This window comes from Hetaerina americana, unplaced genomic scaffold, assembly GCF_022747635.1.
Source record: "Hetaerina americana unplaced genomic scaffold, ioHetAmer1.1.p SCAF_5, whole genome shotgun sequence".
Classification (NCBI taxonomy): Eukaryota; Metazoa; Arthropoda; class Insecta; order Odonata; family Calopterygidae; genus Hetaerina; species Hetaerina americana.
In genome coordinates, this window is record NW_027287095.1 from 17213876 (window position 1) to 17235600 (window position 21725).

The following is a 21725-nucleotide window of genomic DNA, read 5'->3' on the forward strand; positions in this document are numbered from 1 at the left end:
CTTTCTGTGGTAGACCAGGAGTATTTTGATCAAGGGAAAATGAAATCACAAGTTACCGCCGCTCAAATCAATCTCTTTTTAAATGTTGACTAATTGACCATGTGTCAGATATTGGTGTGGAGGAATTGGATTTCTGTGAAAAATTGGTGGAAAGAATGAGGAATATCAAAGGAGTGGTGACTTAAAGAAATTTAGAAGTGGTTTTTGGATTGGGGCTGGGAAGTTATAACAAAATGTTGATGGGGAAAGTGAAATGGAAGAAGGGGGGGTGCTGTTTGGGTTTTAAGCATGATCAATAGCCTTGCAGTTGCAGGAAAGAAAAGGTACATTAAGAATGGCCGGGAGGCAGAAATATTAAGATTTCCTAATTGAAGTTGAATGATAATGGTGGAATATTTTGTTCGTATTACTGAAAAGGTCAATGGAGTATTGCTGGTAGGTAGGGAGTTTGAGGCAAATGACACAGGCTGGCTTTTCAAATAATGCTAGACAAAGTCTTAAGGATGAGTATTATAAAAGATCAATGGGAGAAAGATGATGTGCATTCAATGGTATGCTTAGTGTATTAGAAGGAAAATCTAGGATGAGGAGAGTATTAAAGATGGGGATGTGAAAAACAGATTTAGTGATGAAGTTGTAGTAGTAGTTTTAGGGGAGACGACTGACAGATGGGGTCATTTGCACCATTAGGGATGGATGGGAAAGGAGGGAGAGTGGAAAGAAACTCATCATTGGCATACTCTTAACGAAAGGTGCTAAGGGGTCCACAGTGTAACGTCCCATCCGACGGATCGTGTACTCACTCAAAGTACTCTCAACAAAGTATCTCAAGAAGGGATTGGGATACCCCTGAAAAAGATCTGCCATCTCCAGGATTCAAACCTGGGCCCTCTTGGTGGAAAGCCAGTATGTTAACCACTGCACCATTCCGGTCCCTGGTAGTGAAGAATCTATCAATAATATGGATAAAAGCCAGTGCAATAATGTGGGAAATTAAGAAGAGCACACAAGTCCTTAAAATGATGAGAAATGTGACTATCCAGGAAAGAATGGGTGAAAAACTTGTGTTTTCAGGTGCAAGAATGCCTATCACAGGTTGTGTTGAGTAAAAAAAGCGATTCTCTTGGTAACTGAGAAAAAAGTAATAGGTAGAAGTATCCTCTGAATTTGTGCATCAGGAAATTGCAATTTTAAATTGAATTAAAAAATGTTGGGGGATGGAGACATGCTGTGAAGATGAGAAAGGATACCTTGAATACATTAAGATCTGAATTTGACCCTAGGGGAATTGATGGGAAGTAGTCAATCTAATGTAGTTGATGAAATTACCCTAAGATGCTTAAACAAATATATTGAACAGATTGCCTAAACTGATCTCTGTTGTTTGTGGAGCTGGAGCCTTTGGACTTCTGAAAGACCATAATCATATACGTATGCATGCAACATGGAATGAAGAGGGTAGAGAGGTGGAACTCTGAAAAGATTTTGAATATGATGCATTACTGCAAATATATTAAAATTTGTGTAAGATCAGTTCCTGGAGGTTGGTGCAAAATACTGTAGAATATCTAACCAAAACCAGTTCAGGTGGATTAAAAACTGGGGTGCGAAAGAGTTCTTTTATTTCTGAAAATCCTCTGAGAGAAGGAAAAGCAGTAAGACCAGTAAAACCTAATTGCCTCAATGGATTGGGAAAGACAAGTAATGACATTGGCTGGGATATGGAATGCCAACTATTCAAGGGGAACCTCTCATTCTCCTCTTTTAGGAGTGGCCTGCAACAGCATAAGGGTTATTACTGGCTGTATGAAGGTCTTAGGGCAGTTGTAAAATTTCACAGCAGGTTTGAAGGGGTGAAAAAAAAGAGCATAAAAAATGTGTGCCTTGTTGCCCGTCATCAATTGTCATCAATTTTTTTTAGTGGTACATGGAATAAAGTAAACATTAAATGAGGATTGTGTATTTACTGAGAAGTAATCTGAATGCTCTACTTTGATAACAATATGCCATTTTAGTCAGTACCCTCCAAGGCTGGCACTCGGCTGATTTGTAGAAATATAGACAAATATGAATATATAATGTGGTGATAATTCATAAATTGATTCAGTTGAACAATTGATCGACCAATTTAGTTGCCTTGCATTTGCTCATGTAAATATTATGATTTTTAACTGTAAAGGTGTCTATTGTTGTTTTGCCTTCATATTTAAAAAATGCTGGGCCATGCTATCAGTAAGATATATGCATGACATTTCTTGAGCTAAAGTCACTTATTCAGTTCACTAAATTAAAGTTAAAAAAATTATTGGGAAATAGAAAAATTTTCCATGAGTGTTATAGTTTATTTTTGAGAAAATTTGGCAGACATCATACTACCTTGATCAAAAAGTTCCCGGAATAACCACCGTGTGGCGCTCCCATCGTTCCGATTTGAGTTCTGTTTTTTTTGTTAAATTGGTACATCTGTTGTTGATATTCCCTTTTAATCTTAGTGTCATAACTTGACATTTGCAAAAGTTACGTAGCCAAGAGTACATCTATCTCTGTGTGTGTTGGCGATTTTTTACAATTTCAGAAATGGATTTAAATTTGCAACAACGAACTTGTATTAAATTTTGCGTAAAAAACGGATTTAGTGGCGCGCGGACGTTGGAAATGTTGGAAAAGTGTTTCGGCAACGATTCTCTAAAAAAAACGGTCGTTTACCAGTGGCACGAGCGGTTCAGAAGTGGTCGTGAGTCAATCGAAGATGATGAACGCAGTGGCAGACCATCGACATCGAAAGTCGGTGAAAAAATTGATAAAGTAAAAGAAATGTTGGTCAATAACCGCAAATTAACCATCAGAGAAATAGCGGAGGACTTGAACATTGCCTATGGATCCGCCCAAGACATTGTGGTTAATGATTTGGGTTTCCGTCGTGTAGCAGCAAAGTTGGTGCCAAAAGACCTCAATTTCATGCAAAAAAGAGACCGTGTTGACGTCGCAAAAGACATGATTTGCGAGGCTGAATCCGATCCCACGTTCATCAAAAGGATCATTACTGGAGACGAGACGTGGGTTTATGAGTACGACACGCAATCCAGACATCAGGCAAGTGAATGGCGTTCACCAAATGAGCCGAGACCAAAAAAACCACGTCGTTTTCAGTCAAAAAAGAAGGCAATGCTGACGGTTTTCATGGATTACAACGGTGTAGTGCATCATGAATTTTTGCCAGAAGGCCAGACAGTAAACAAAGAGTATTATTTGGGCGTTATGAGACGTTTGCGTGAAGCAATTCGCCGAAAGAGACCAGAAATGTGGGCAGAAAACTCGTGGATTTTGCACCATGATAACGCACCGTTGCACAGTGCTATCATTATTCGTAATTTTTTGACGAAAAATGCAACAAATACCATCCAACAGCCACCGAATTCACCTGATTTGGCTCCCTGTGACTTCTTTCTGTTCAATCGAGTTAAAAAACCATTACGGGGAACGCGTTTTAGCAGCCGAGAGGAAGTAATGGAAAAATCGCAGGAAGCACTGATGGACATACCGAAAACCGAATATAAAAAATGTTTCGAGGATTGGATCAAGCGCTGGCATAAGTGTGTTGCAGTCGATGGGGATTACTTTGAAGGGGACAATATAGATTTAGATGAATAAACTTGTATTTTTAATTTTCTGAATAAATTCGGGGAAATTTTTGATCAAGGTAGTATATCAAATGATTTAAGTTACCCTGCAGTATGTTAGAAGTACGCAGTTCACTGCAATAGTTCTTTGCATAAGACTGTATGCCTAGAGAATTATAATAATTACCATTAAATATCTCCAAAGCATGGTTTACCATTATGTTGCATTTTGTGACTCTGTGTGTGGATATTTGGGAAGTGAGGACTGGAAGTATTTGAAAGTGTTATGTCTCTGTTGTGTTCCAGGTTATGCCGGGCCTTCTCCTGTGCTTTGTACTGAGGTATGACGCGTACAAGAAGTCGCAGGCAATTCACTTGGGTGAGACCGGCGTGCCAACACCCAAGCATTTCAACAAGATCAGGTGAAAATCAATGGGAAATTAATTTTTTTGATCTCACATTTCTTTTGTAGCCAAGGCATGGGGGGGAGGAGATGAAAGATAATGCAATTAATGGCATTTGTCTTCATGGGGTGGGTTATCAGCTGGAATTGTATGGGGAAACTGGCACAACTGTGAAAAATGGGAATCTTATGGAAATTTGGAGATTGTTTGAATTAGATGTCACAGTATTATGGTAAACTAAGTTTTCCCGTTTCAAATGATAAAAATGGTGACAGTCATGGGAAAGTTTTGTGAGGGATGTTCAGTGTTAATGTATGGTTACTGTGATGCTTGTGTAGTATTTGTTTAAAATTTGGAAACATTTAATGGGCTAGGGAAGTAAAGATTTAAGTTATTTACATCACATTGGTTTCTTGGCTGCTCTTGGGTTCTGGACTCGACAAAGTTGGTCTTGCTATAAAAATGGCAATGCAACTCCTTCCTTCTCCTCTCCTTTCCCTTGGATCCTTCATTAAATACCTTTTGTCCTTGATATTCTACCATTAGACCATAATACCTACCCGGGGTGTCCACCCACTATGTTACCCCACTTGGATATAGTGAAAGTACCAATAGCATTTTTTTAATTAAGGCTGCTAAAACTGCTTGTTAGTGTGCTGGTAATGCTTCCTGTTGGAGTAGTAGTAGTTTTAATGGGAGGCGACTGGCAGCTCAGGTCATTTGTGCCATTAGGGATGGACAGGAAAGAATGGAGGGTAGAGAGAGACCCGGTGTTGACATTAGCCTGCTCTTAACTAAAGATCCAAAGGGCAGCTTAACGTTCCATCCAATGGACGGCATATTCACTCAAAGTGCCCTCCATAAAGCAAGTCAAGTAGGGATCGGGATACCACAGAAAAATATTTGTCATCGCTGAGATTCGACCCGGGTCCTCAGAGTGGGAAGCCAGTATGTTAGTCATTGCTCCATCACGATCCTCCTTCCTGTTGGAGTTGTTGTGAATGTTGAATGATGCTCAAAGCAGCTCCTTCCAGTTAGGTTGGTAAAATGGTAGCACTGTTGCTGATAGAGAGCTCAAGCATGTTGTCAGTGGTGGTCATGTCATGCATCAGTCTGTCAAACAGTCCCATTCCACTGGGTCAGTCACTCAATTAGAAAATCAGAAATTGGAGAAATGTTAGGAAACACCCAAGTTCCTCTAAAATCCCCAAGAAAAAAATCAGGAAAGAGATGGAATTTGTTGAAGTCTAGAATATGATAAATGGTTCAGGGATTTCTGATGAGAACTCTGTTCCTTTTGGTTGTGGCATCGGTTTTTGCTTAGCGTTGACTGCCATCTGTGGTCCATGACAGCGACCGAAAGCTTGGTGAAGTGTGATGTGACACCAGTAACAAGTGCAGTAATGAGGGATTTGCCGAAAGTGCTAACCTAATCAGGTTCTGAGCATTAAGGTGAGAGATCAGGAAAATCTGGAAATGTTAGTAATGAGAAATTAAAAAGAAGACGAGTAGTCCCTCTGTTCTTCAATCCTCACCAGAAGAGCAACATTTTTGGTGTGATTTTGAAGGTAAGGATGAGTTTTATGACTGATGGCATTTCATGTGCATGCACATTCACTGTGGTGTAAATAGGTTCCAGAAGGTGGACATCTAGGCAGTCACAAAGACAAATACATAATTCCTCGCTAATCATCACCTTCTGTTTCCTCCTCTTTACTCTTCCTTGTCAGGTATGTCATTTTCTTCAGGCACATATTGCTGGTAGGCATAAATGAGTGGTTTAACCAAATAAATAACAGGGTCAGAAATGAGGAGTGAAGTGTATGCAGATGAAGACCAGTGGCCAACTCCACTGCCAGCCAAGGGAGGATGAAGAATGCAAAGCATAGGAAATGCTGTGATTTTTGAGTGAATGGCATCAACAGTATTATAAATGAAATGAAGAAAAGATAACTGGCAATTGAGTTTTGGCTTCCTAATTGTTAATGTGTTAAATGAGAAGTTGAATGTGTACAGACCCTTGCAATGCAACTTGCAGTCGTATTCAGACCCTTTTAAATCAAAGATTATTTTGGAACGAAGTACTGGGATTTTAAGTGATGTTGAAGACTGACTATATTAAATAATATTTCTTTAAGCCATGAAGGGTTTTTTACACCACTGTAAAAGTAAAAAGGAAGGGAAAATTGAGGTTGGTGGGGTAAGTCAATCAATTGTCAGTAAGCAGACACATTCAAAATATTAGGACATCCACATTTACACGGGGGCTATTTCCCGAATAGGTTTACAAGGAAATTAATCCTATTGCCTGGGACATTGATTTTGCTAGTAAAGCAAATGCTCAAGTTTTCCTTGCTATTAAAAAGATGAGTGTACTTTTAGCATGGGACTATAGTTCTTGATTTGGGCGTGCTCATACCATCAATTGAACATGCATTCAGTTTTAAGAAAATGTAGGAATTTAATTTCAAAAAGGATTCTGGATACACTAATGCTCCCTGCACCTTGTCGGAAGAGCCAAGTTTTGGAACCCCTAAAAATTTTATGAATAGTAATTTGGCATGTTTTTCATATCTAATTGTGGTACTTGATTGCGCATTTGTGGTAAAATGAAAAAAGTTATGCTGAGAAATTTGTGCTCGGTGCAAGAGTTGCATTGCACCCAAGATGGTGGGTACCCGCATGCCTCACTCTGCTCTCTGAGCAAGTTATGCTTGCATGGGCTGATGGGAAAAATGATTAATGACTACTCAAATGTCTTGTGCTCGCAGTGTACATCATGTTTGTGAAATGTATTTGTTTTACCTGTGATATCGACTTGAGACCCTCATCCTTTGTGCTTGCAGTTACTTCCACTGCTCCCTGATTGGTTACTTTCTGGGACTCCTTACTGCCACCGTATCCTCTGAAGTGTTCAAAGCTGCCCAGCCAGCGCTGCTCTACCTTGTGCCCTTCACCCTGTTGCCGCTGCTCACCATGGCCTACCTCAAGGTACCTGCTACCTGAACCCCCTGTGCTCTCTCTTTGAGATAACGCTGCCACCCAAGTTTTCTCCTACCTTCACTCATCTCATTTCTTGAGCTTGTTATGTTAATGCTGGTGTGGCAGTATATTGTACTCCTGCAAAGATATGGTAGGTATGGCAGTCGGGGAAAGTAATCCATTGTAGTGGTGACCCAGGTTGGTATTCTCAGACCCTGTGAAAATGAGCCATGCCTGATGGATGGAGCCAATCCAATTCTCCATCGCACCTGCCGTCCTGGGACTGTCTTGCCCCCTGATGCATGTGCCTATTTTTCAGTGGTACTGCTCAAATTGATGAGAATAATTGGAGTGAAGGCGTTTTCATAGGAACTTGTGCTTAAGCTGTAATTACTTGGTCTTCCACAGGGTTATTCTGGCACTTCATATGAGAGTGCATTCGGTGCTGTGGTAGTTATTTCATGACGGTTGTTGTTACTTGGTCCTTTGTATCAGTTTCTCACTTTTAAGAGGGTGGTAGGTGCTAAATGAAACTAGCTGTTTATTGCTATTAGTACATAGGGGATGGTACTGTGGTATAAAACCAGCACATCTGCTGACCACGCAAATAGCCATGTGAATTCTTGGTTTATTTACTGTGTGAGTGATGGATATGAGATGTTATTCCATGTAGAATATAGATTGAAGTCAGTGATATTTTCTGTTCCCTAGCTGTTCTTGGTTTCTGAATATTCTACCTTATTCACACCAGGCCCACTAACAGGTCGCATGAAGAAGTTGAAGGTTTAATGCATAAAACTTCATTTTATCTAATTCAGATCTTGTAGAATGTTGATTAAGTATACATTTCACAATGAATTGAAATTAAATCTTGTATGGTCAACTACTTTTGAATTGTCTTGTACTTTGATAAATTGTGTCCAGGTATTGAGGATACTTAAGTGTATAACGGTGGAACCTCGCTTAATGAGCACCTCGTACAGCGAGTAATTTGCATGATGACCAAAAATGTGGTCCCCGAATATGAGTCTTTTAACAAGTGACTTTTTGCATAACTAATGATGGGAGATAGGGAAATTCCTGGAAGTCTCCTCTTTAATGTGCACCTGCTGCTTTACTGTGTTTAGCACTCGCTATGCTAGCAAATTAGACTCGCTAGTGATCACGCATTTTCCCAAACATTATTCAGATATTGTTAGTAATTTTTTTATGCAAAGTTTAATAAAATTGTGATCATAGTTTTTTAAATTTCCATGAAGAAAAAGCCACTAGAAGGCAGCCATAAGAGAATAAACAGAACAGTAGAAAGGAAAAGTAAAATCATTGAAAAGTGAAAATGAGCAAATACAATTAGCATTAGCGATTTGCAGTATCTTGAAGTGTGTGGACTAACTAAAGGAGATGAATACTTCAAAGGAAGTGACAAAAACATCTATGCAACAGTTGAGTACTCTCATCGATGTTGAAAGATTGCTTCTCATATGGATAAATGGAAAGCAATGGCAATGCGACACACTATTAACAAGAATATTGTTTGCAAAAAGGAGAAAATAATTTTTGTTGATCTCGTTAGGAAGATGCCAGGATCATCAATGGCCAAAGAAGTATTTAAGGGAATCTATACGTGGTTTGAGAAGTTTAAGAGAAGAACCAACATCCATGGCATTGTGAGGCATGGTGATGCAGCAACCTCCAACTCAAATGCTGCAGAGAACTACATTGATGACTTCAAGAAGCTCTTTGATTCTGTGGGCTACCTGCTGCAAACAATTTTTAATTGAAATGAGGATGGTTTCTTCTGGAAGAAGGTGCTGAATTGGAACTATGTATGCACTCATGACAACAGAGGAGAATTCATTGCGTGGCCACAAGTCAATGAAAGGCCATCTCATGCTGCTAATTTGTGCCAATGTTAGCGGCAATTTGAAAATGAAACCACTGCTTGCTTATCATTCAGGAGTCTATGAGACTTCTGTGGAGTGTGAAGTCCAGAAGAGCAGGCTAAATCTGATTAGGCGATGATTGGAAACTGTTGCATCGTACCATGCATATGAAGCATCACCCTAGTAAGGCAGTGGCTAAGCACACTAGAAATTCATTTAATGATAATGCTGAGCCACATTTTCTCAAAATTTTCAAGTGTCTGCAAAAACAAATGTCTCGAGGCAGTTTTTTTGTAAATAAGAATAAGGAATGTATCATGAGTTATAAACTAAATATTTCAATTCCTTTTTGTTTTTACCAATCAAGTTTGCATTCCAAGTTGGTTTATTTTGTGACGGAAGAAAAGATGGTGATCCACAATTCTAAACAATTATATATATATAATTTTCTTTGAATAAGCCTTGTATTTAATTTATTATTTCTTGGCATGGAACGTATTCTTGTAGTTCACATTAATTTATTTGTAAAAAATGTTTCCCAGGATGAGTTTTGATTATGAGAAAGGTTGCGGAATGAATTATGCTCATACGAGGTTCCACAGTATAACCATTCCATTGAGTGAAGTTTTTGGTCCATTAAGGAGGCATCACATTCTCTTCACAAAAGTTTATGACAGAATTTTATGGAATTTTGAAGTCCTTGTAGACTTGACTGATATTTAATGCACACTATTTTTCTTAACAAAATACCTAACTTAAATGCATTGATTACATGAACTAGATTTAAGAGGATCTACAATTAAAAATGCTAAAATTTATACATAATTCATTTCAAAAGAATAATAGTTTTGGAAGTGTCATTATCTTATCCTGCTTGTGTTGAAATACCTAATATTATGGGTGTAAAGTAGCCTGAATTACTGGTGAGCCCTTTTCAATGATAAAATCGAGGGTGGGAATATATGTATATTAAAAGAACTACAGGAAATGCAGTGGCATTTAATTGAACAGTCGTCCTCTGGTGGGCAAAAATGTATTGCAAGAATTTCATACTGCAGAAAAAAAATCACTTTTGAGAGCTCTGGAGACATCCACCTGCCTTGTGTTTGCTTATCGTTGGTTGTGTGGGCCCATGCAGTGGGCAATAGTGAATTGAAAGCCATGGAAGTCTGCTATATGGAGTGCAGTAGAAACTGCAACATTTAATCACTTAAACCTAAAGAAACTGGAAAATTATAAAATGGCCAAATTGCTCTTTTCATGGCACCTTTTATAACTTTCCATCATTTTAAATGATTAAATGATGAATTACGTCTTTATTAAATGATATCTTAAAATTTGGAAAAATAACATTAAACTATCATTTATTCCTCTACAGTATAAATTGAATTTCCCATGGCTATCTGCATGCTCACATATCTGATTCAAAGGTTCTCCCATTATTCTTATATTTTTTTATGTTCTATTGCAAAATACTTATCAATGTCAGAAAGCTACCATTGGAAGGTGGCAACCAACTCCTTGGACATCTTGGGAAAAGCAACGATAAATACATGCGTGTGGAAGAGCACTCTGTAACCACTCAATTATGAGAAAAAATATCAATTGCTTTGATCGACATGTATCATACAGTGGTGACTGTTACATATTCTCTTACATTGAGGAGGAAGTGCATCCTTAAGTGAGACACTAGTGCCCACACTTCATCATGCATTTTTCATTCACCTGATAATTGTAGCTTACTGATAGAAAATATGTCTCACTAATAATTCTCTATCCCCCTTTGAAAATCCTAGACTGACTTATTGATTACTGTTATATTTACCTTCTCCTTACTCCATTGAGTGAAAGTGTGTCCATATATGTACTTGTATATAGCCTTGAAAAATGCTTTTGATTTTATTTATTTAAGAATTTATCGTTGCAATTAGTTAATTTTCCTGGTGGCAACGGTCAAGTCTGATCAATGATCACTCTTGCAATGAACATACATACATACACGCCCAAGAAAAACAGATAGGAGACAAAATATTTTGTACACACAAGGACGCTTCCATATCGCATACAAACTTCCACATCACTTACAAAATGCTGTTCACATCACATACAAACAATATTTTAATAAGTACAATAGTATCAATGAAGTTTATCACCCAGTAGCTGCTTTACACTTATTCTTATAACTCCTGAAATTGGATGGAAAGGGCTCAAACAAACCTCCAGGCAGCTGGTTCCAATCAACAATAGTTCCATTGAAAAGAAGAATATTTTTTATTTTATAACTGTGGTCGTTTTTCACCTTGAAGTTTGATTTTTCTATCTTTTTCCATAAATCTTCCCAGGCTTTGTCATTTATAACAATTCTGTGCAACATGCCTAACCTACTCCTTTTTCTTCTATTTTTCAAACTATCCCATTTAAGTATATCCAACATTTCTGTGACATGATCTGTTCTTTTGTACCTTCTGTTATGTGTATTACGCTAATGGTGCTCCTTGATTTGAGGCAAAATGAGTGCAAATTCTCTCTTTTGTGACTTTGTGCAGCAGCACCTGACTGTTTGAATGTTTGTGGGCTTGCAGGGGGACTTGAGGCGCATGTGGAGTGAGCCATTCATCACACACCCTCCAGCGAAGCACCAGGAGGTCTGACATCCTTGGTGCTCTCGCTGATTGAATATTGCATGCGTGCCAAGGCGCTTGGAATCTGCTGGCCGTCAGTGGATTGGATTGGTGGCAGCTGTGCACGGCCAGCCCCTCTCCTCCCCCCCCCTGACTCCAGCATCAATCGATTTGCCTCCGACGAGGATTCTTTTGTTAGTGACAAAGTGATCACTCCTCTGAGGGGAGAGCATCCCATTTGCTTGTACAGAACTAACCTTCGAGATAATGAGGGATTGCGGTATTATTATTATTATTATCATGGAAGCACATTTGGTGGACCTCTTTGAGAGAATATGTGAAATGGTAACATCTGAAAAAGCTACTGCCATGGCCAAATCACTCTTCCAGCCATCAAGGGAAATTGAGTCAAGCTGCCACTTTGTGGTTTTCCTTGATGGTGAGCAAGGAGGTAGCCAAGTGATAGTACATCTCTGCTGCAAACAGTTAAGTGATGATGATGATGATTAGGCTACTTGGTAATAGGGGAGCAATAATTTACTAAAAAAATAAAATAGTGAAGTTCATTATGGGCAGGCCACCAGGTCAATAGGGTCTGGCCTTCTGATTCTCTGTGTATTTTCCTGCCCTCCTGACAGTGTGCGTATGTGCGTGTATCTTTAAAAGTGTGCATGACTGCATCTTTGTGTGGATGGCATTGTTTGTGAGAAGCGTTGGGCAGCCTATGAGGACACAGACTCTCGACTTCCTCACCGTTTTACAATTGTGATTTCTGAGATTTTTTTGAGTGTGAGCTTAGATGTGAGGTCAATCTGAAACTATTTTGTTTTACCTTCTCTTCAGTTATTTGTAGGAAATATTGGTGAGTAACATTTTGACCAATGAATTTCAAGGTACCATGGTTCCTGCAGTCATATTTATTGCAGTGATGCTGTCGTTTAGCATTATTTCCTTTTGATAGAATTTGTCTTGACTAATGCACTCTCGTTCGAAAAATACTTGGAGTTTTCTTTTTGGAATCAAGGATAAAGGAGATGCACAATATACCTCTCTGACTTCATGTACTAGATGTGTACCTGTTTTTTTTTGTTATTTATAGAATGTCTACATTCAACCTTGTTTTTTGAAAAGATTGTTTACATTTGAGGAGATAGTTTAAATTTGAGAATTGGTCTGTTGAAAACAGGTATAAGTCCTTGTTTAAATTTGTTTTTCGAGACCGTGTATATCATTTTACATTCTCAGAAATTCTAAAGAAAATGGTTTAAATATTTGTAATTCTTTATTTTCTCTATTGTTTTTGAAATACAAACATGACATGACAATGGCTGATTATCATTGATGGAGGAGTACAATAAAAAATCTTTCACAACAAGGGTGGAAAGTTTATCAATATTAGTTATTTGGGTCAAGATTAACTCACACTTTTGGGGTAAAAATGTTCGATATATATTTTTTTGGTTTCCTTGAAGTTGAAATTCTTGGCATATCATTGGGTTTGTTCCGTGAGAGAAAATTTGTTGAGCTTTGTATACCACTGTTTTCTATTGCTCATGTACATTGTCCTAAAAACCATATTCACTTCAATGGATAGTAAGAGGATCATTTTGCAGTTCTTGGCTGAGTTGGGTCTGCAAGTTGGACAGCTTATTCTTCAACACAAGGACCCCCATCATGACAATATTCTCTGGCCTTAGAGCTCCACTGCTCTCCACATTGAAGAAGAATTTGTTCGGTTTGGCCTCCCATGTGTATGGTGCTTGATCTGAAAAAGGGAAAGCTGGTTAACAAAAATCTGCTTCTGGTTGTCAACCCTAGAAGAGGAGAAATTTAATTTGTGGGGACAAGGTTTCCTTCTCAGCCCCTCATGAAGGTCAAAACTAAGGAACTCTGGCGTGACAATATGGCCAAGGTAAAATAGGTTAGTGAGGGTACGGGAGTTAACTTTTTAAGGAGAGGCTGTTAGTCTCCTCCCTTGAAAGTGTGCGAAACACACCAACCTTTTTGAGTCACCACCTTTTGGTTGGTTTTCCTCTTAATTGGGAACGGACTGCACAAAGTTTAATTATTTGGATGTCGAACCAAAGTTATCAATAGCCATTCTAGTTCAGATTAATAGAAACTTCTGGAAACTATGAGAATGTTTGCATAATGCACACAAAAGTAGATGAACAAAGGGTCATACATACATTAGACATACATTTACTGAACCAAAGGACTAGAAAATTCACAAAAAACCATAATATTATACCTTTGGCTACAAGTTAAAAATCTCCAGGGTATTCCCTCAACCACTATGGAGACATTACTGTGCTCAACCTCTTTAAATAGTCAATCACAAAACAGTATTCTAAACTTTTTGGGACACAACATTGATGTAAGTTAAGACAACGGTTCATAGAGATTTTACTGAGAAACTTAAAAAAAAAAAACTGGCCACATGAAAACAGTTCATTTAACATATATTTCAAAATCTGTTAAACTGTGAAACGTACCAAGAAATCACCAAATTAGATCAGTTGAGCTCATTGCTCACCCAAATAAGTTCAAATAATTATAGACTTTCAATCCTAAAGACTAAATAATTATAATAATAACTTCATAATAGTTACATTCTTCAAAATCAATATTTGTCCCACTTTGGAGATTGTGATTGTTGAAGTGAATAATGTGCAATGAAGTAGCAATTATTGTGTCAAAACAATATATGTACTTCCACTATAGAGACACTACACAATTAAAGCAAGCTGCAATTCCAAGCATATTTTTTGCTAATCAAAGATAAAACAATCTATTAGCTACTTTTCCAGCTGACCAAGCTTTAAATGTTTTTATTAAAATAAAAATGTTACAATAAACATTTCCCACAAATATTTAATAGTGACAACAATGTCTGTTGAATATGATGACCTTCAAATAGCAAAAGAAATAATTGTGTAAACTAACACATTTGATAATATCACAATCTGTCATTGCTTTCAAGAATGGTGGCACGGTCAAAAAGGATTAAAAAAACGTGGATAAAATTACAATAAGGAAGTGGATTCAGGCAAAATTTTTATAAAATACTCTGAGAAAGTTATTGATTTAAGCATCAGAAAATGCTCAAACCTGGAACTTCGATAAATTGTGTCTTGTGAGGCTTGTTCTAAACTTTATATGTAATTATCAGTCTCACTGTTTCTCAGATATTTCCTAGAATAAGAGGGAGAGAGTTGGATATTCTCAGAAGTTAATTTTAAAATTACTTAGGTTATAAACACAATCAATGGCACAGATAACAAACAAAAAATAAAATTTATCTTTTTGAATTGAATCAAACTAATTTTTAAAAATTGTGGATGAGGAATTTTTTCAAGCTCCAAGGAACATAAATTATTAAGTCCCAGGGTCATACTATTGCTGATTACTCCATCACTAAGTTCAGTAATCATTTCTATATTCTTCTTATTAATTAAAATATAGATACGGCATTTTCTTTGATTTTTACATGTCATGGAGTGAAACTGTCATTTGCGCACAGCTCATCACAAGGTCAGAAAAGAGCCAAAAGTAACGATAAAGGGAAAACACCAAGTCTTTTATCAAAAGTGAGGAAGTTTGCCTGAAGTGGACACGCTTGCTCAGACGGTAATCATAATGCAGCTCATGTGGTGCAGTTGAGTTGCTTTTGGTAAGAAAGAAAATCAATGCATAGATGCAGTCTCAAGAAGATATCATCCCCAGCTCTTCTTAATATCAAAATGCTTTTGCTTGCTGAGTTGATTTGGGAGATATTGTGCTTTGGTGAGACATGAGAGCACCTTAAATATTTCTCAGTGAAGTGCAAAGTTCAACAATGCACGGAAAAATTCAGAGCAAGAAATGAGGTAAAATATATTATTGTTTAACAAATTCCAATTATTTCTTAAAAATTAAATTTTACTGGGACCTATGATTTTACAAAAATTAATAGTCTATGGCATAGTGATTCATTGATTACTAATTGGATATTTCTACTGGCCTCATGCCACCAATACTTTGAAAAACTGCATATCTCATTCTCTGATTCCACACAGTTTGAAATTTTTTCAGCACTGCATATTTCTAATTTATCATTCACAGGTTCTGACTGTATCCATTTTTTGACAGAAAATTAAGGCTTTTGTCATAGATTTTTCCTTTCCTGCTGGGCAGGAATGGCACTGCTGGGCAAGAATGCAATTGCTGATTATTCCAAGTCCAAGAAACTGAGGAAAAGTCCCCACATACTCCAGGAAAAAAATAAGTTATTCATTTTTAAAAAATTACCTACTCATACTTATTACAATTCAGCATTGATATAAAGCAATGCTAAATATACTGGGAAGTAAGCATGATCTTCTGCCAGTCAAATTCTTTCTCACGGTCATAGCAGCAGCCAAGTGAGTACATTCGTTACCAGAATTTCAATTCTGATGATGGTGACCTCTTCCTTTGGCTTTACTGACATGCGCTGGCAGTTGGTAAATTTCAGATGTAATATCATTAATGAACATGGGAGGGAAGAATTTACACCATAAATTACCTTTATTTTAACTGTAGTTAACTCAACTAAAAGTTAGGCTATTCTGTTCCTAATCAGTGATATGCACCATAAACCCTAATTCCTGAATTTCATACACTTGATGGTTTACCAACTATGGTTTTCTCAACAAGTGTTTACCTGGAACATATGACCTATAAGAGATCCATTAACTCAATTGTGTGGTTGACCAAAGCAAAAACTGTTTACACAAGTAAACCATTTTATAAGTAAACCTTATCTAACCTGTGTTTGAATCCGCAACTGACTTCCACCAGAATACCTACTTGATTAGGGGTTGGAAATCATGCCAACAAGCCCCATAGAGCGAGAGAAATTAACACAAAAACTTAGTATTATGGGGGCATAGTTCCTTTCCTTAAGACAAACACAATTTTCCAATGGGTTACCATGTCCAGGAAATGACTGCTTGGGCTGGTGAGTATTTCACAGTCATGAACTCGAAACCTGGTCATTACCAAGCCAAGTGTTCTTATTCCTTACTAGGTTACGCCATTATATTGCATAAATCACTTAAATGAAGTAACAGCAGCATGGATACAAAAAACATTGTTTATGCACATGTCTTTGCTGATAAAACGAAATGGATAGACTTGACACTTACACTGATCCTCTTCCAACTCTGTGTACTCGCTCTTTGGCCATTCGTCTGGTTTTGGGAACAGCGTGTGTCTCATCGAGTTGTCTGGATCATACTCAAAACACACCCCTGCAGTTGGGTTCCACTTGGCATGTTCCTTGGCAAAGCCCTTCTTGGCATAAGCTCTCAGCTTCAACTCCTGCCCCTTCCTAAGTTTGACGATCAAGATCTCTGCCGAGATATTTCAATGAAAAAGACCCAATAAATCAAAAGCAAAAATAACAAATTGCTTGAATGGTAATTTCAAGAGGAACATGTACACACAATTGATAGATATTTTCAGTCCATATAATGGTGAACCTCCATTGATATGGCAATATCTGGCTGGTTTTACCCATTTGAGAAATAATTATCACAAAAGGATTTCATCGATTTACACCATTTGGAAAAGTATCAAAAAGTTTTATAAAAGATATGTGAAAAGCAAAATTTTAATTGACCAGGAACTTCGGACAATAGAATTCAAATCTTTTTTTGATGCTAGGACTCATTAAGAGCACCTATTTAACTATTTCATAATGAAATCCGAACATCACTAAAACCGTAATGAATTCAATAGATATTTGTCAGGGGAAAATTTACAAAAGTTTTTTGAGACACTTTCGTGATAAACATATAGTAGCATTTAGTTAGACAAGAAATGCCATGTAATATATTACAAGACTGCCTTCTAACAAAGAGGAATGTCTCCCTTACCATCTGTTTCACCGTATTCGCTTGCGTCTTCTCCCCTATTGCGGGATGTTACTGGCACCACTCGAGCGTCACTGGATTTTAAGTCTGCTGTGGTGACGTGCCGTGTTTGGTCATCACTACACTTCACATCCAAAGTGAACTCGACGCTACACTCTTGACAGAAGTCTTGACAGGTGCAATCCTTCGGGAGAATAACTCTATTACATTTTACATTACAAATTGAGAAACGTCAAAAGCGACAAAAAATTCAAATGAAAATCAGTATCAACACAATCTATGACAACTACGTACTGATAAACGAAATTCACCAAGTACGCAGAAAAAATTATAAAACCCGTACCATATATCAATAAAAATAATACTTACTCTGGTATACTGCATTCTATCGACAACTTCATCTGATGTTAACGGAATAAGCCCTATGCGGTGTGCAAGAAATTCATCACTCAAAACAGTGGAATTAGCTTCCAGCTGAACCCAATCAATGGCCATTGTGGGGGTTTCGGCAATCAGGACCCTTCTTATGCTATTGGCGACACTAAAATAATTTAATAATGCATTAATAGATATATAAAAAATAAACCTATGAAAGTAAATTTATCTATCGGTGCTTACCTTAATTCCGTGTCCTCTATTTGAAATTTCACGTACTCATCTGTTAACTCACTGATATTGACAGAAGGCTGATTAGCATACGGCATTTTTGTATAATGATTGAAAACAAGCAATAGAAGCAATAATACTACAGCCTTCACTGAATTACGCCTCAGCGAGCCCTATTCCACTTCACGCCAATTTGTTATGGCATAATCTGGCGCATTTCGACGTTCTTTTCTGTTGGTTATATCCAGGGGGCACCAACCCAACAAAACGAAATATGTAGTAGGTTTTAGAAACGGAAGGGAACGTGATATTACTGCTAGGAAATTTCCTAAATAACTACGAAGATTATTTTAGGAATTTTAGTATTTTTAGCCATATGATTTCTTCTCATATTAAAAATAATGCCAGAAATAGAATGTTCTCGATCGTGTTAAGACCACTCAGTCCGGCAAATAAATAATGTTGACATGCCATTGCTGCCGCGTTGCTTGAATGCCGTTTTGTGTATGGTATTCATAAGTTCTATTATTTACTCTCTACTGCAAAAAAAGCCCTGGCACTTAGAAATCAATTTACTGGTGTTTTTATGAAATAGAAATACCTATCTGCATTGACAGTGCAGTATATTTATTGAACGGGGTAAGAAAAACAAATTAAATTAAAAACAACAATGAATAATTTCAAAATGGGTATCACCTTTGAATGCATATTTTTTAGAATAAAAGTTTACGAAACGAATGCCAATTTTTTGGGAGATGGCACAAATATCTTCCAACCTTGCCGCAATATTTTCTCATCTCTATCATGAGATGAGTTACATGCATTCAAAAATAGTTTATGAGGTTATTAAGAAGTGAGGAGACTAAGTTAAAATTGGAAGGCGAAAACTAGGGCAGGTAGTAGAATCATTTACTCATCTTGCAAGTGTTTTAGACCAAAATATTTCAAGTAGTGGGGTTGTAAGGAAAAGAATTGCACCAGACAAAGAGGCTTTCATAAGGAGGGAGTTGAAGACAGGGACATTGAGTAAGGATGTTAAGAGAAGGCTTGTCAAAACTTTGACATGGAGCGTAGCTATTTATGGCGTGGAAACATGGTCACTAGAGTAGGATGATAGAAGTAGATTGGAGGCTTTTGAAATGTGGGGGTGGAGAAGAATGGAGAAGGTGAAATAGACCGAAAGGTAAACAAATGAGGAAGTACTTGGTATGGTGGGCGAAGAGAGGAGTTTGTTGGGAGAAATCCTATGGAGGCAGGAAAAGTGGATGAAGGGCGTATTGATCGGTAGTGGATTGTTGAAGACTAATATAGGGGAGAATGTTAGACAAAAGAGGAAAGGGCAGGAACAGGATAGGGATGTTGCACTGGATGAAGGGAGGAAAGAAGGACTCAGAAATGAAGAGGGACCTGAAATAGAGAAGGTTGCTGGATTTTGTGTTCTATTAGGAGTTACAAAATATTGATTAGGTAGTTGTGTCCATCCAAAATTTACCTTAAAAAAAAGACTACATGAGGGCAAATATGAAAGTATATGTGTGGACTATCTGGGAAATAAGAAAGAAAAAGTGACTTCATTTCTATTAAATGGATGATAGATCATTTAAAATTGTATAATTTATAAATTTTACTCATCTCTGTACAAAAATGCATAATGATCAACTCAGTGATAACTGAAAGGAAAAAAATCACAAAATCAAGTTAATGACAGTGACACCTGAAAATCGAATACTACAGATAGCATTGAGGTTAATAAAGAGGGCAAATTTTTCCTATGTCCTCATTAGGGTAATTAATTCCTAGCTGCAGCGATGCCTCGGCCAATAAAAGGAAGAAGTTTTTCATAAGGACAGTTTGGGTTTTGTTTGTAATCATCTATAAGGAAAGTTATCCTTTAATTAAGTATGATCTGTTATGATATTTGCACTAAATTTTCTTACAAGGATGTAGCTGGGGAAATATTTGCGTCACATGAGCACCCATATGCATACTGTATAACATATCCCATTTTCTGGTCACTTAAAATCGACTCCTTTTTATGGTCATCACCAGGCCCTTCTTCCTATATTCAATTACCTGTTCTTCAAAATGAGAGGATATGTCAGTCTATAGTTGTCCACCATCATGCATAGTATTTCCTTGAGCCTGGTTGGTAACCAAATTATTAATTAAGATATTTTTCAATACTGTCTGAAACTTCTGTGGATTAGGGTTGTGATCAGTCCCTCAGTTTTGCTTTATAACATTGAAAAATATTTTGATAGGGTCTTAAATGAGAGATATTGTGCCAGTGTTCCAGACCTGCTTAGTTTTAAATTCAACCCATATCAACATTACCGCTTTTATGATAGCCAACCACTCATCCTGTGAAGGAAGGTAGTTTACTTTTTTCTTTCCCAGGAACTTCCATATTTGAACTAGATTTTGACGAGGACTGATTTCCAGTAATCCGCATTTGGCCCCTATTTCTGACTGCCAACTTCAATATTCTTTTGTGCTGGTTGCCCTTTCAAGCTATCAAAAGTAGAATCCACATCCATTAGGATTCGTGCGGTGGTATGCTCAAAACAGCTGCAGCAACAAAATGCATTTCATGATAAAACAATATCATTAAAAAAGGTATTGTCTTCATATCTGACCTCTTCCAACTGCTGCATTTCCTCTTGTAGCAACATGATGACTAAATACTTGTGCAGCTAAGTTTACACACATTTTCTGGAATGATGTTGGAGACAAATGAGACTATACAGAGGAAATACATTAAAGGTTATAACTAAATCACGCACAAAATAATTAATTCCAATCAGGAAATAAATGAAACATGCAGTCAATCTTATGATAAATTTCACGCCATGACAGTTTAAAATTTTGCAGGGTAAATTTATTAAAATAGCTAAACTATATTTAAATATTTTCTTAAGCTTTATTTGAGAGGATAAAATTAAAGAATATGGAGGAAATTTAGCAAATAAACCTCTAGTTATATTTTTGGTGGTACGACGTTGGGTTAATCCAGCAGAAATTGACATGTTACGCACCTAAAAGCACTAAATTATATTACATTGAAGATCAGTGAACATGGTAGAATGTATATGAATATATGCAAGTTAATATATTTAAATAACATTATCTTATAAACCATTATCAAGGCTTCACAATAACAGTGATATCAATGTCTGAGTGTCAGATATTCAAAGTGTGAAATAAAGAGTTAGCATCAATCCACCCATAGAATCATTCTAATAAGTGAAACATCTAAAATACTATATATGTCAATACATGTACACAAATTCTGTTACATATTACTAAATGTGTCAAATCCAGAGCAAAAATTCTCAAAATGCTTTAAGTTGCATAAATGTAGGTCCATTCATGATAATATAAATGCTGGTAAATTAAGAGGAGTGTTTAAATATTATTTGTGGCAAGCAAAGAGAGTCATCATAACAGAGCTTTCTTGTTTTTGGAAGCTAACAGAAAATAACAAAAATTTCAAAGTGCACGAAGATGTCTCAGTAGCTTAACTGGCCAAAGCACTTGGTCGGACACCAAGGGATCAGGGTTCGAATCCTGATCAAGGCGAATGATTCTCACTCTTTGAAATTTCTATATTTTTATGCAAATTAGCGAACGAATCCATTAAAAGTTACTGTTGCGGCATCTCCCTCATTTCTTTGAATTTTTGTTACAATTAATTCGTTTTTGTTCCTGGGAT

General features: G+C 37.1%; 2 protein-coding genes across 5 annotated transcripts in view; one reads left to right on the plus strand and one right to left on the minus strand.

Moving 5' to 3' along the window:
• Positions 1-12848, plus strand: part of SppL (signal peptide peptidase-like protein) — a 32447-nt gene extending 19599 nt beyond the window's left edge. For 3 of the 4 annotated variants that reach the window (XM_071591670.1, XM_071591671.1, XM_071591672.1), the window contains 3 exons: positions 3927-4042; positions 6871-7015; positions 11472-12844. In XM_071591670.1, the coding sequence (XP_071447771.1) occupies positions 3927-4042; positions 6871-7015; positions 11472-11540 (330 nt within the window). In that variant the 3' untranslated portion in view covers positions 11541-12844. Of the gene's footprint in view, positions 1-3926; positions 4043-6870; positions 7016-11471 lie in introns of all 4 variants that reach the window. The other variant, XM_071591673.1, reaches the window with a different exon arrangement.
• On the minus strand, positions 12771-18215 carry Polr2C (RNA polymerase III subunit RpII33). The gene is made up of 5 exons (XM_071591674.1): positions 18026-18215; positions 17777-17948; positions 17411-17591; positions 16679-16885; positions 12771-13275 (listed from the first exon to the last, which is right to left on the minus strand). Exons 1-5 carry the CDS (start codon positions 18109-18111, stop codon positions 13094-13096), a joined length of 828 nt encoding a protein of 275 aa, XP_071447775.1. The 5' UTR covers positions 18112-18215; the 3' UTR covers positions 12771-13093.
• Between the last annotated feature and the right edge of the window lie 3510 nt (positions 18216-21725).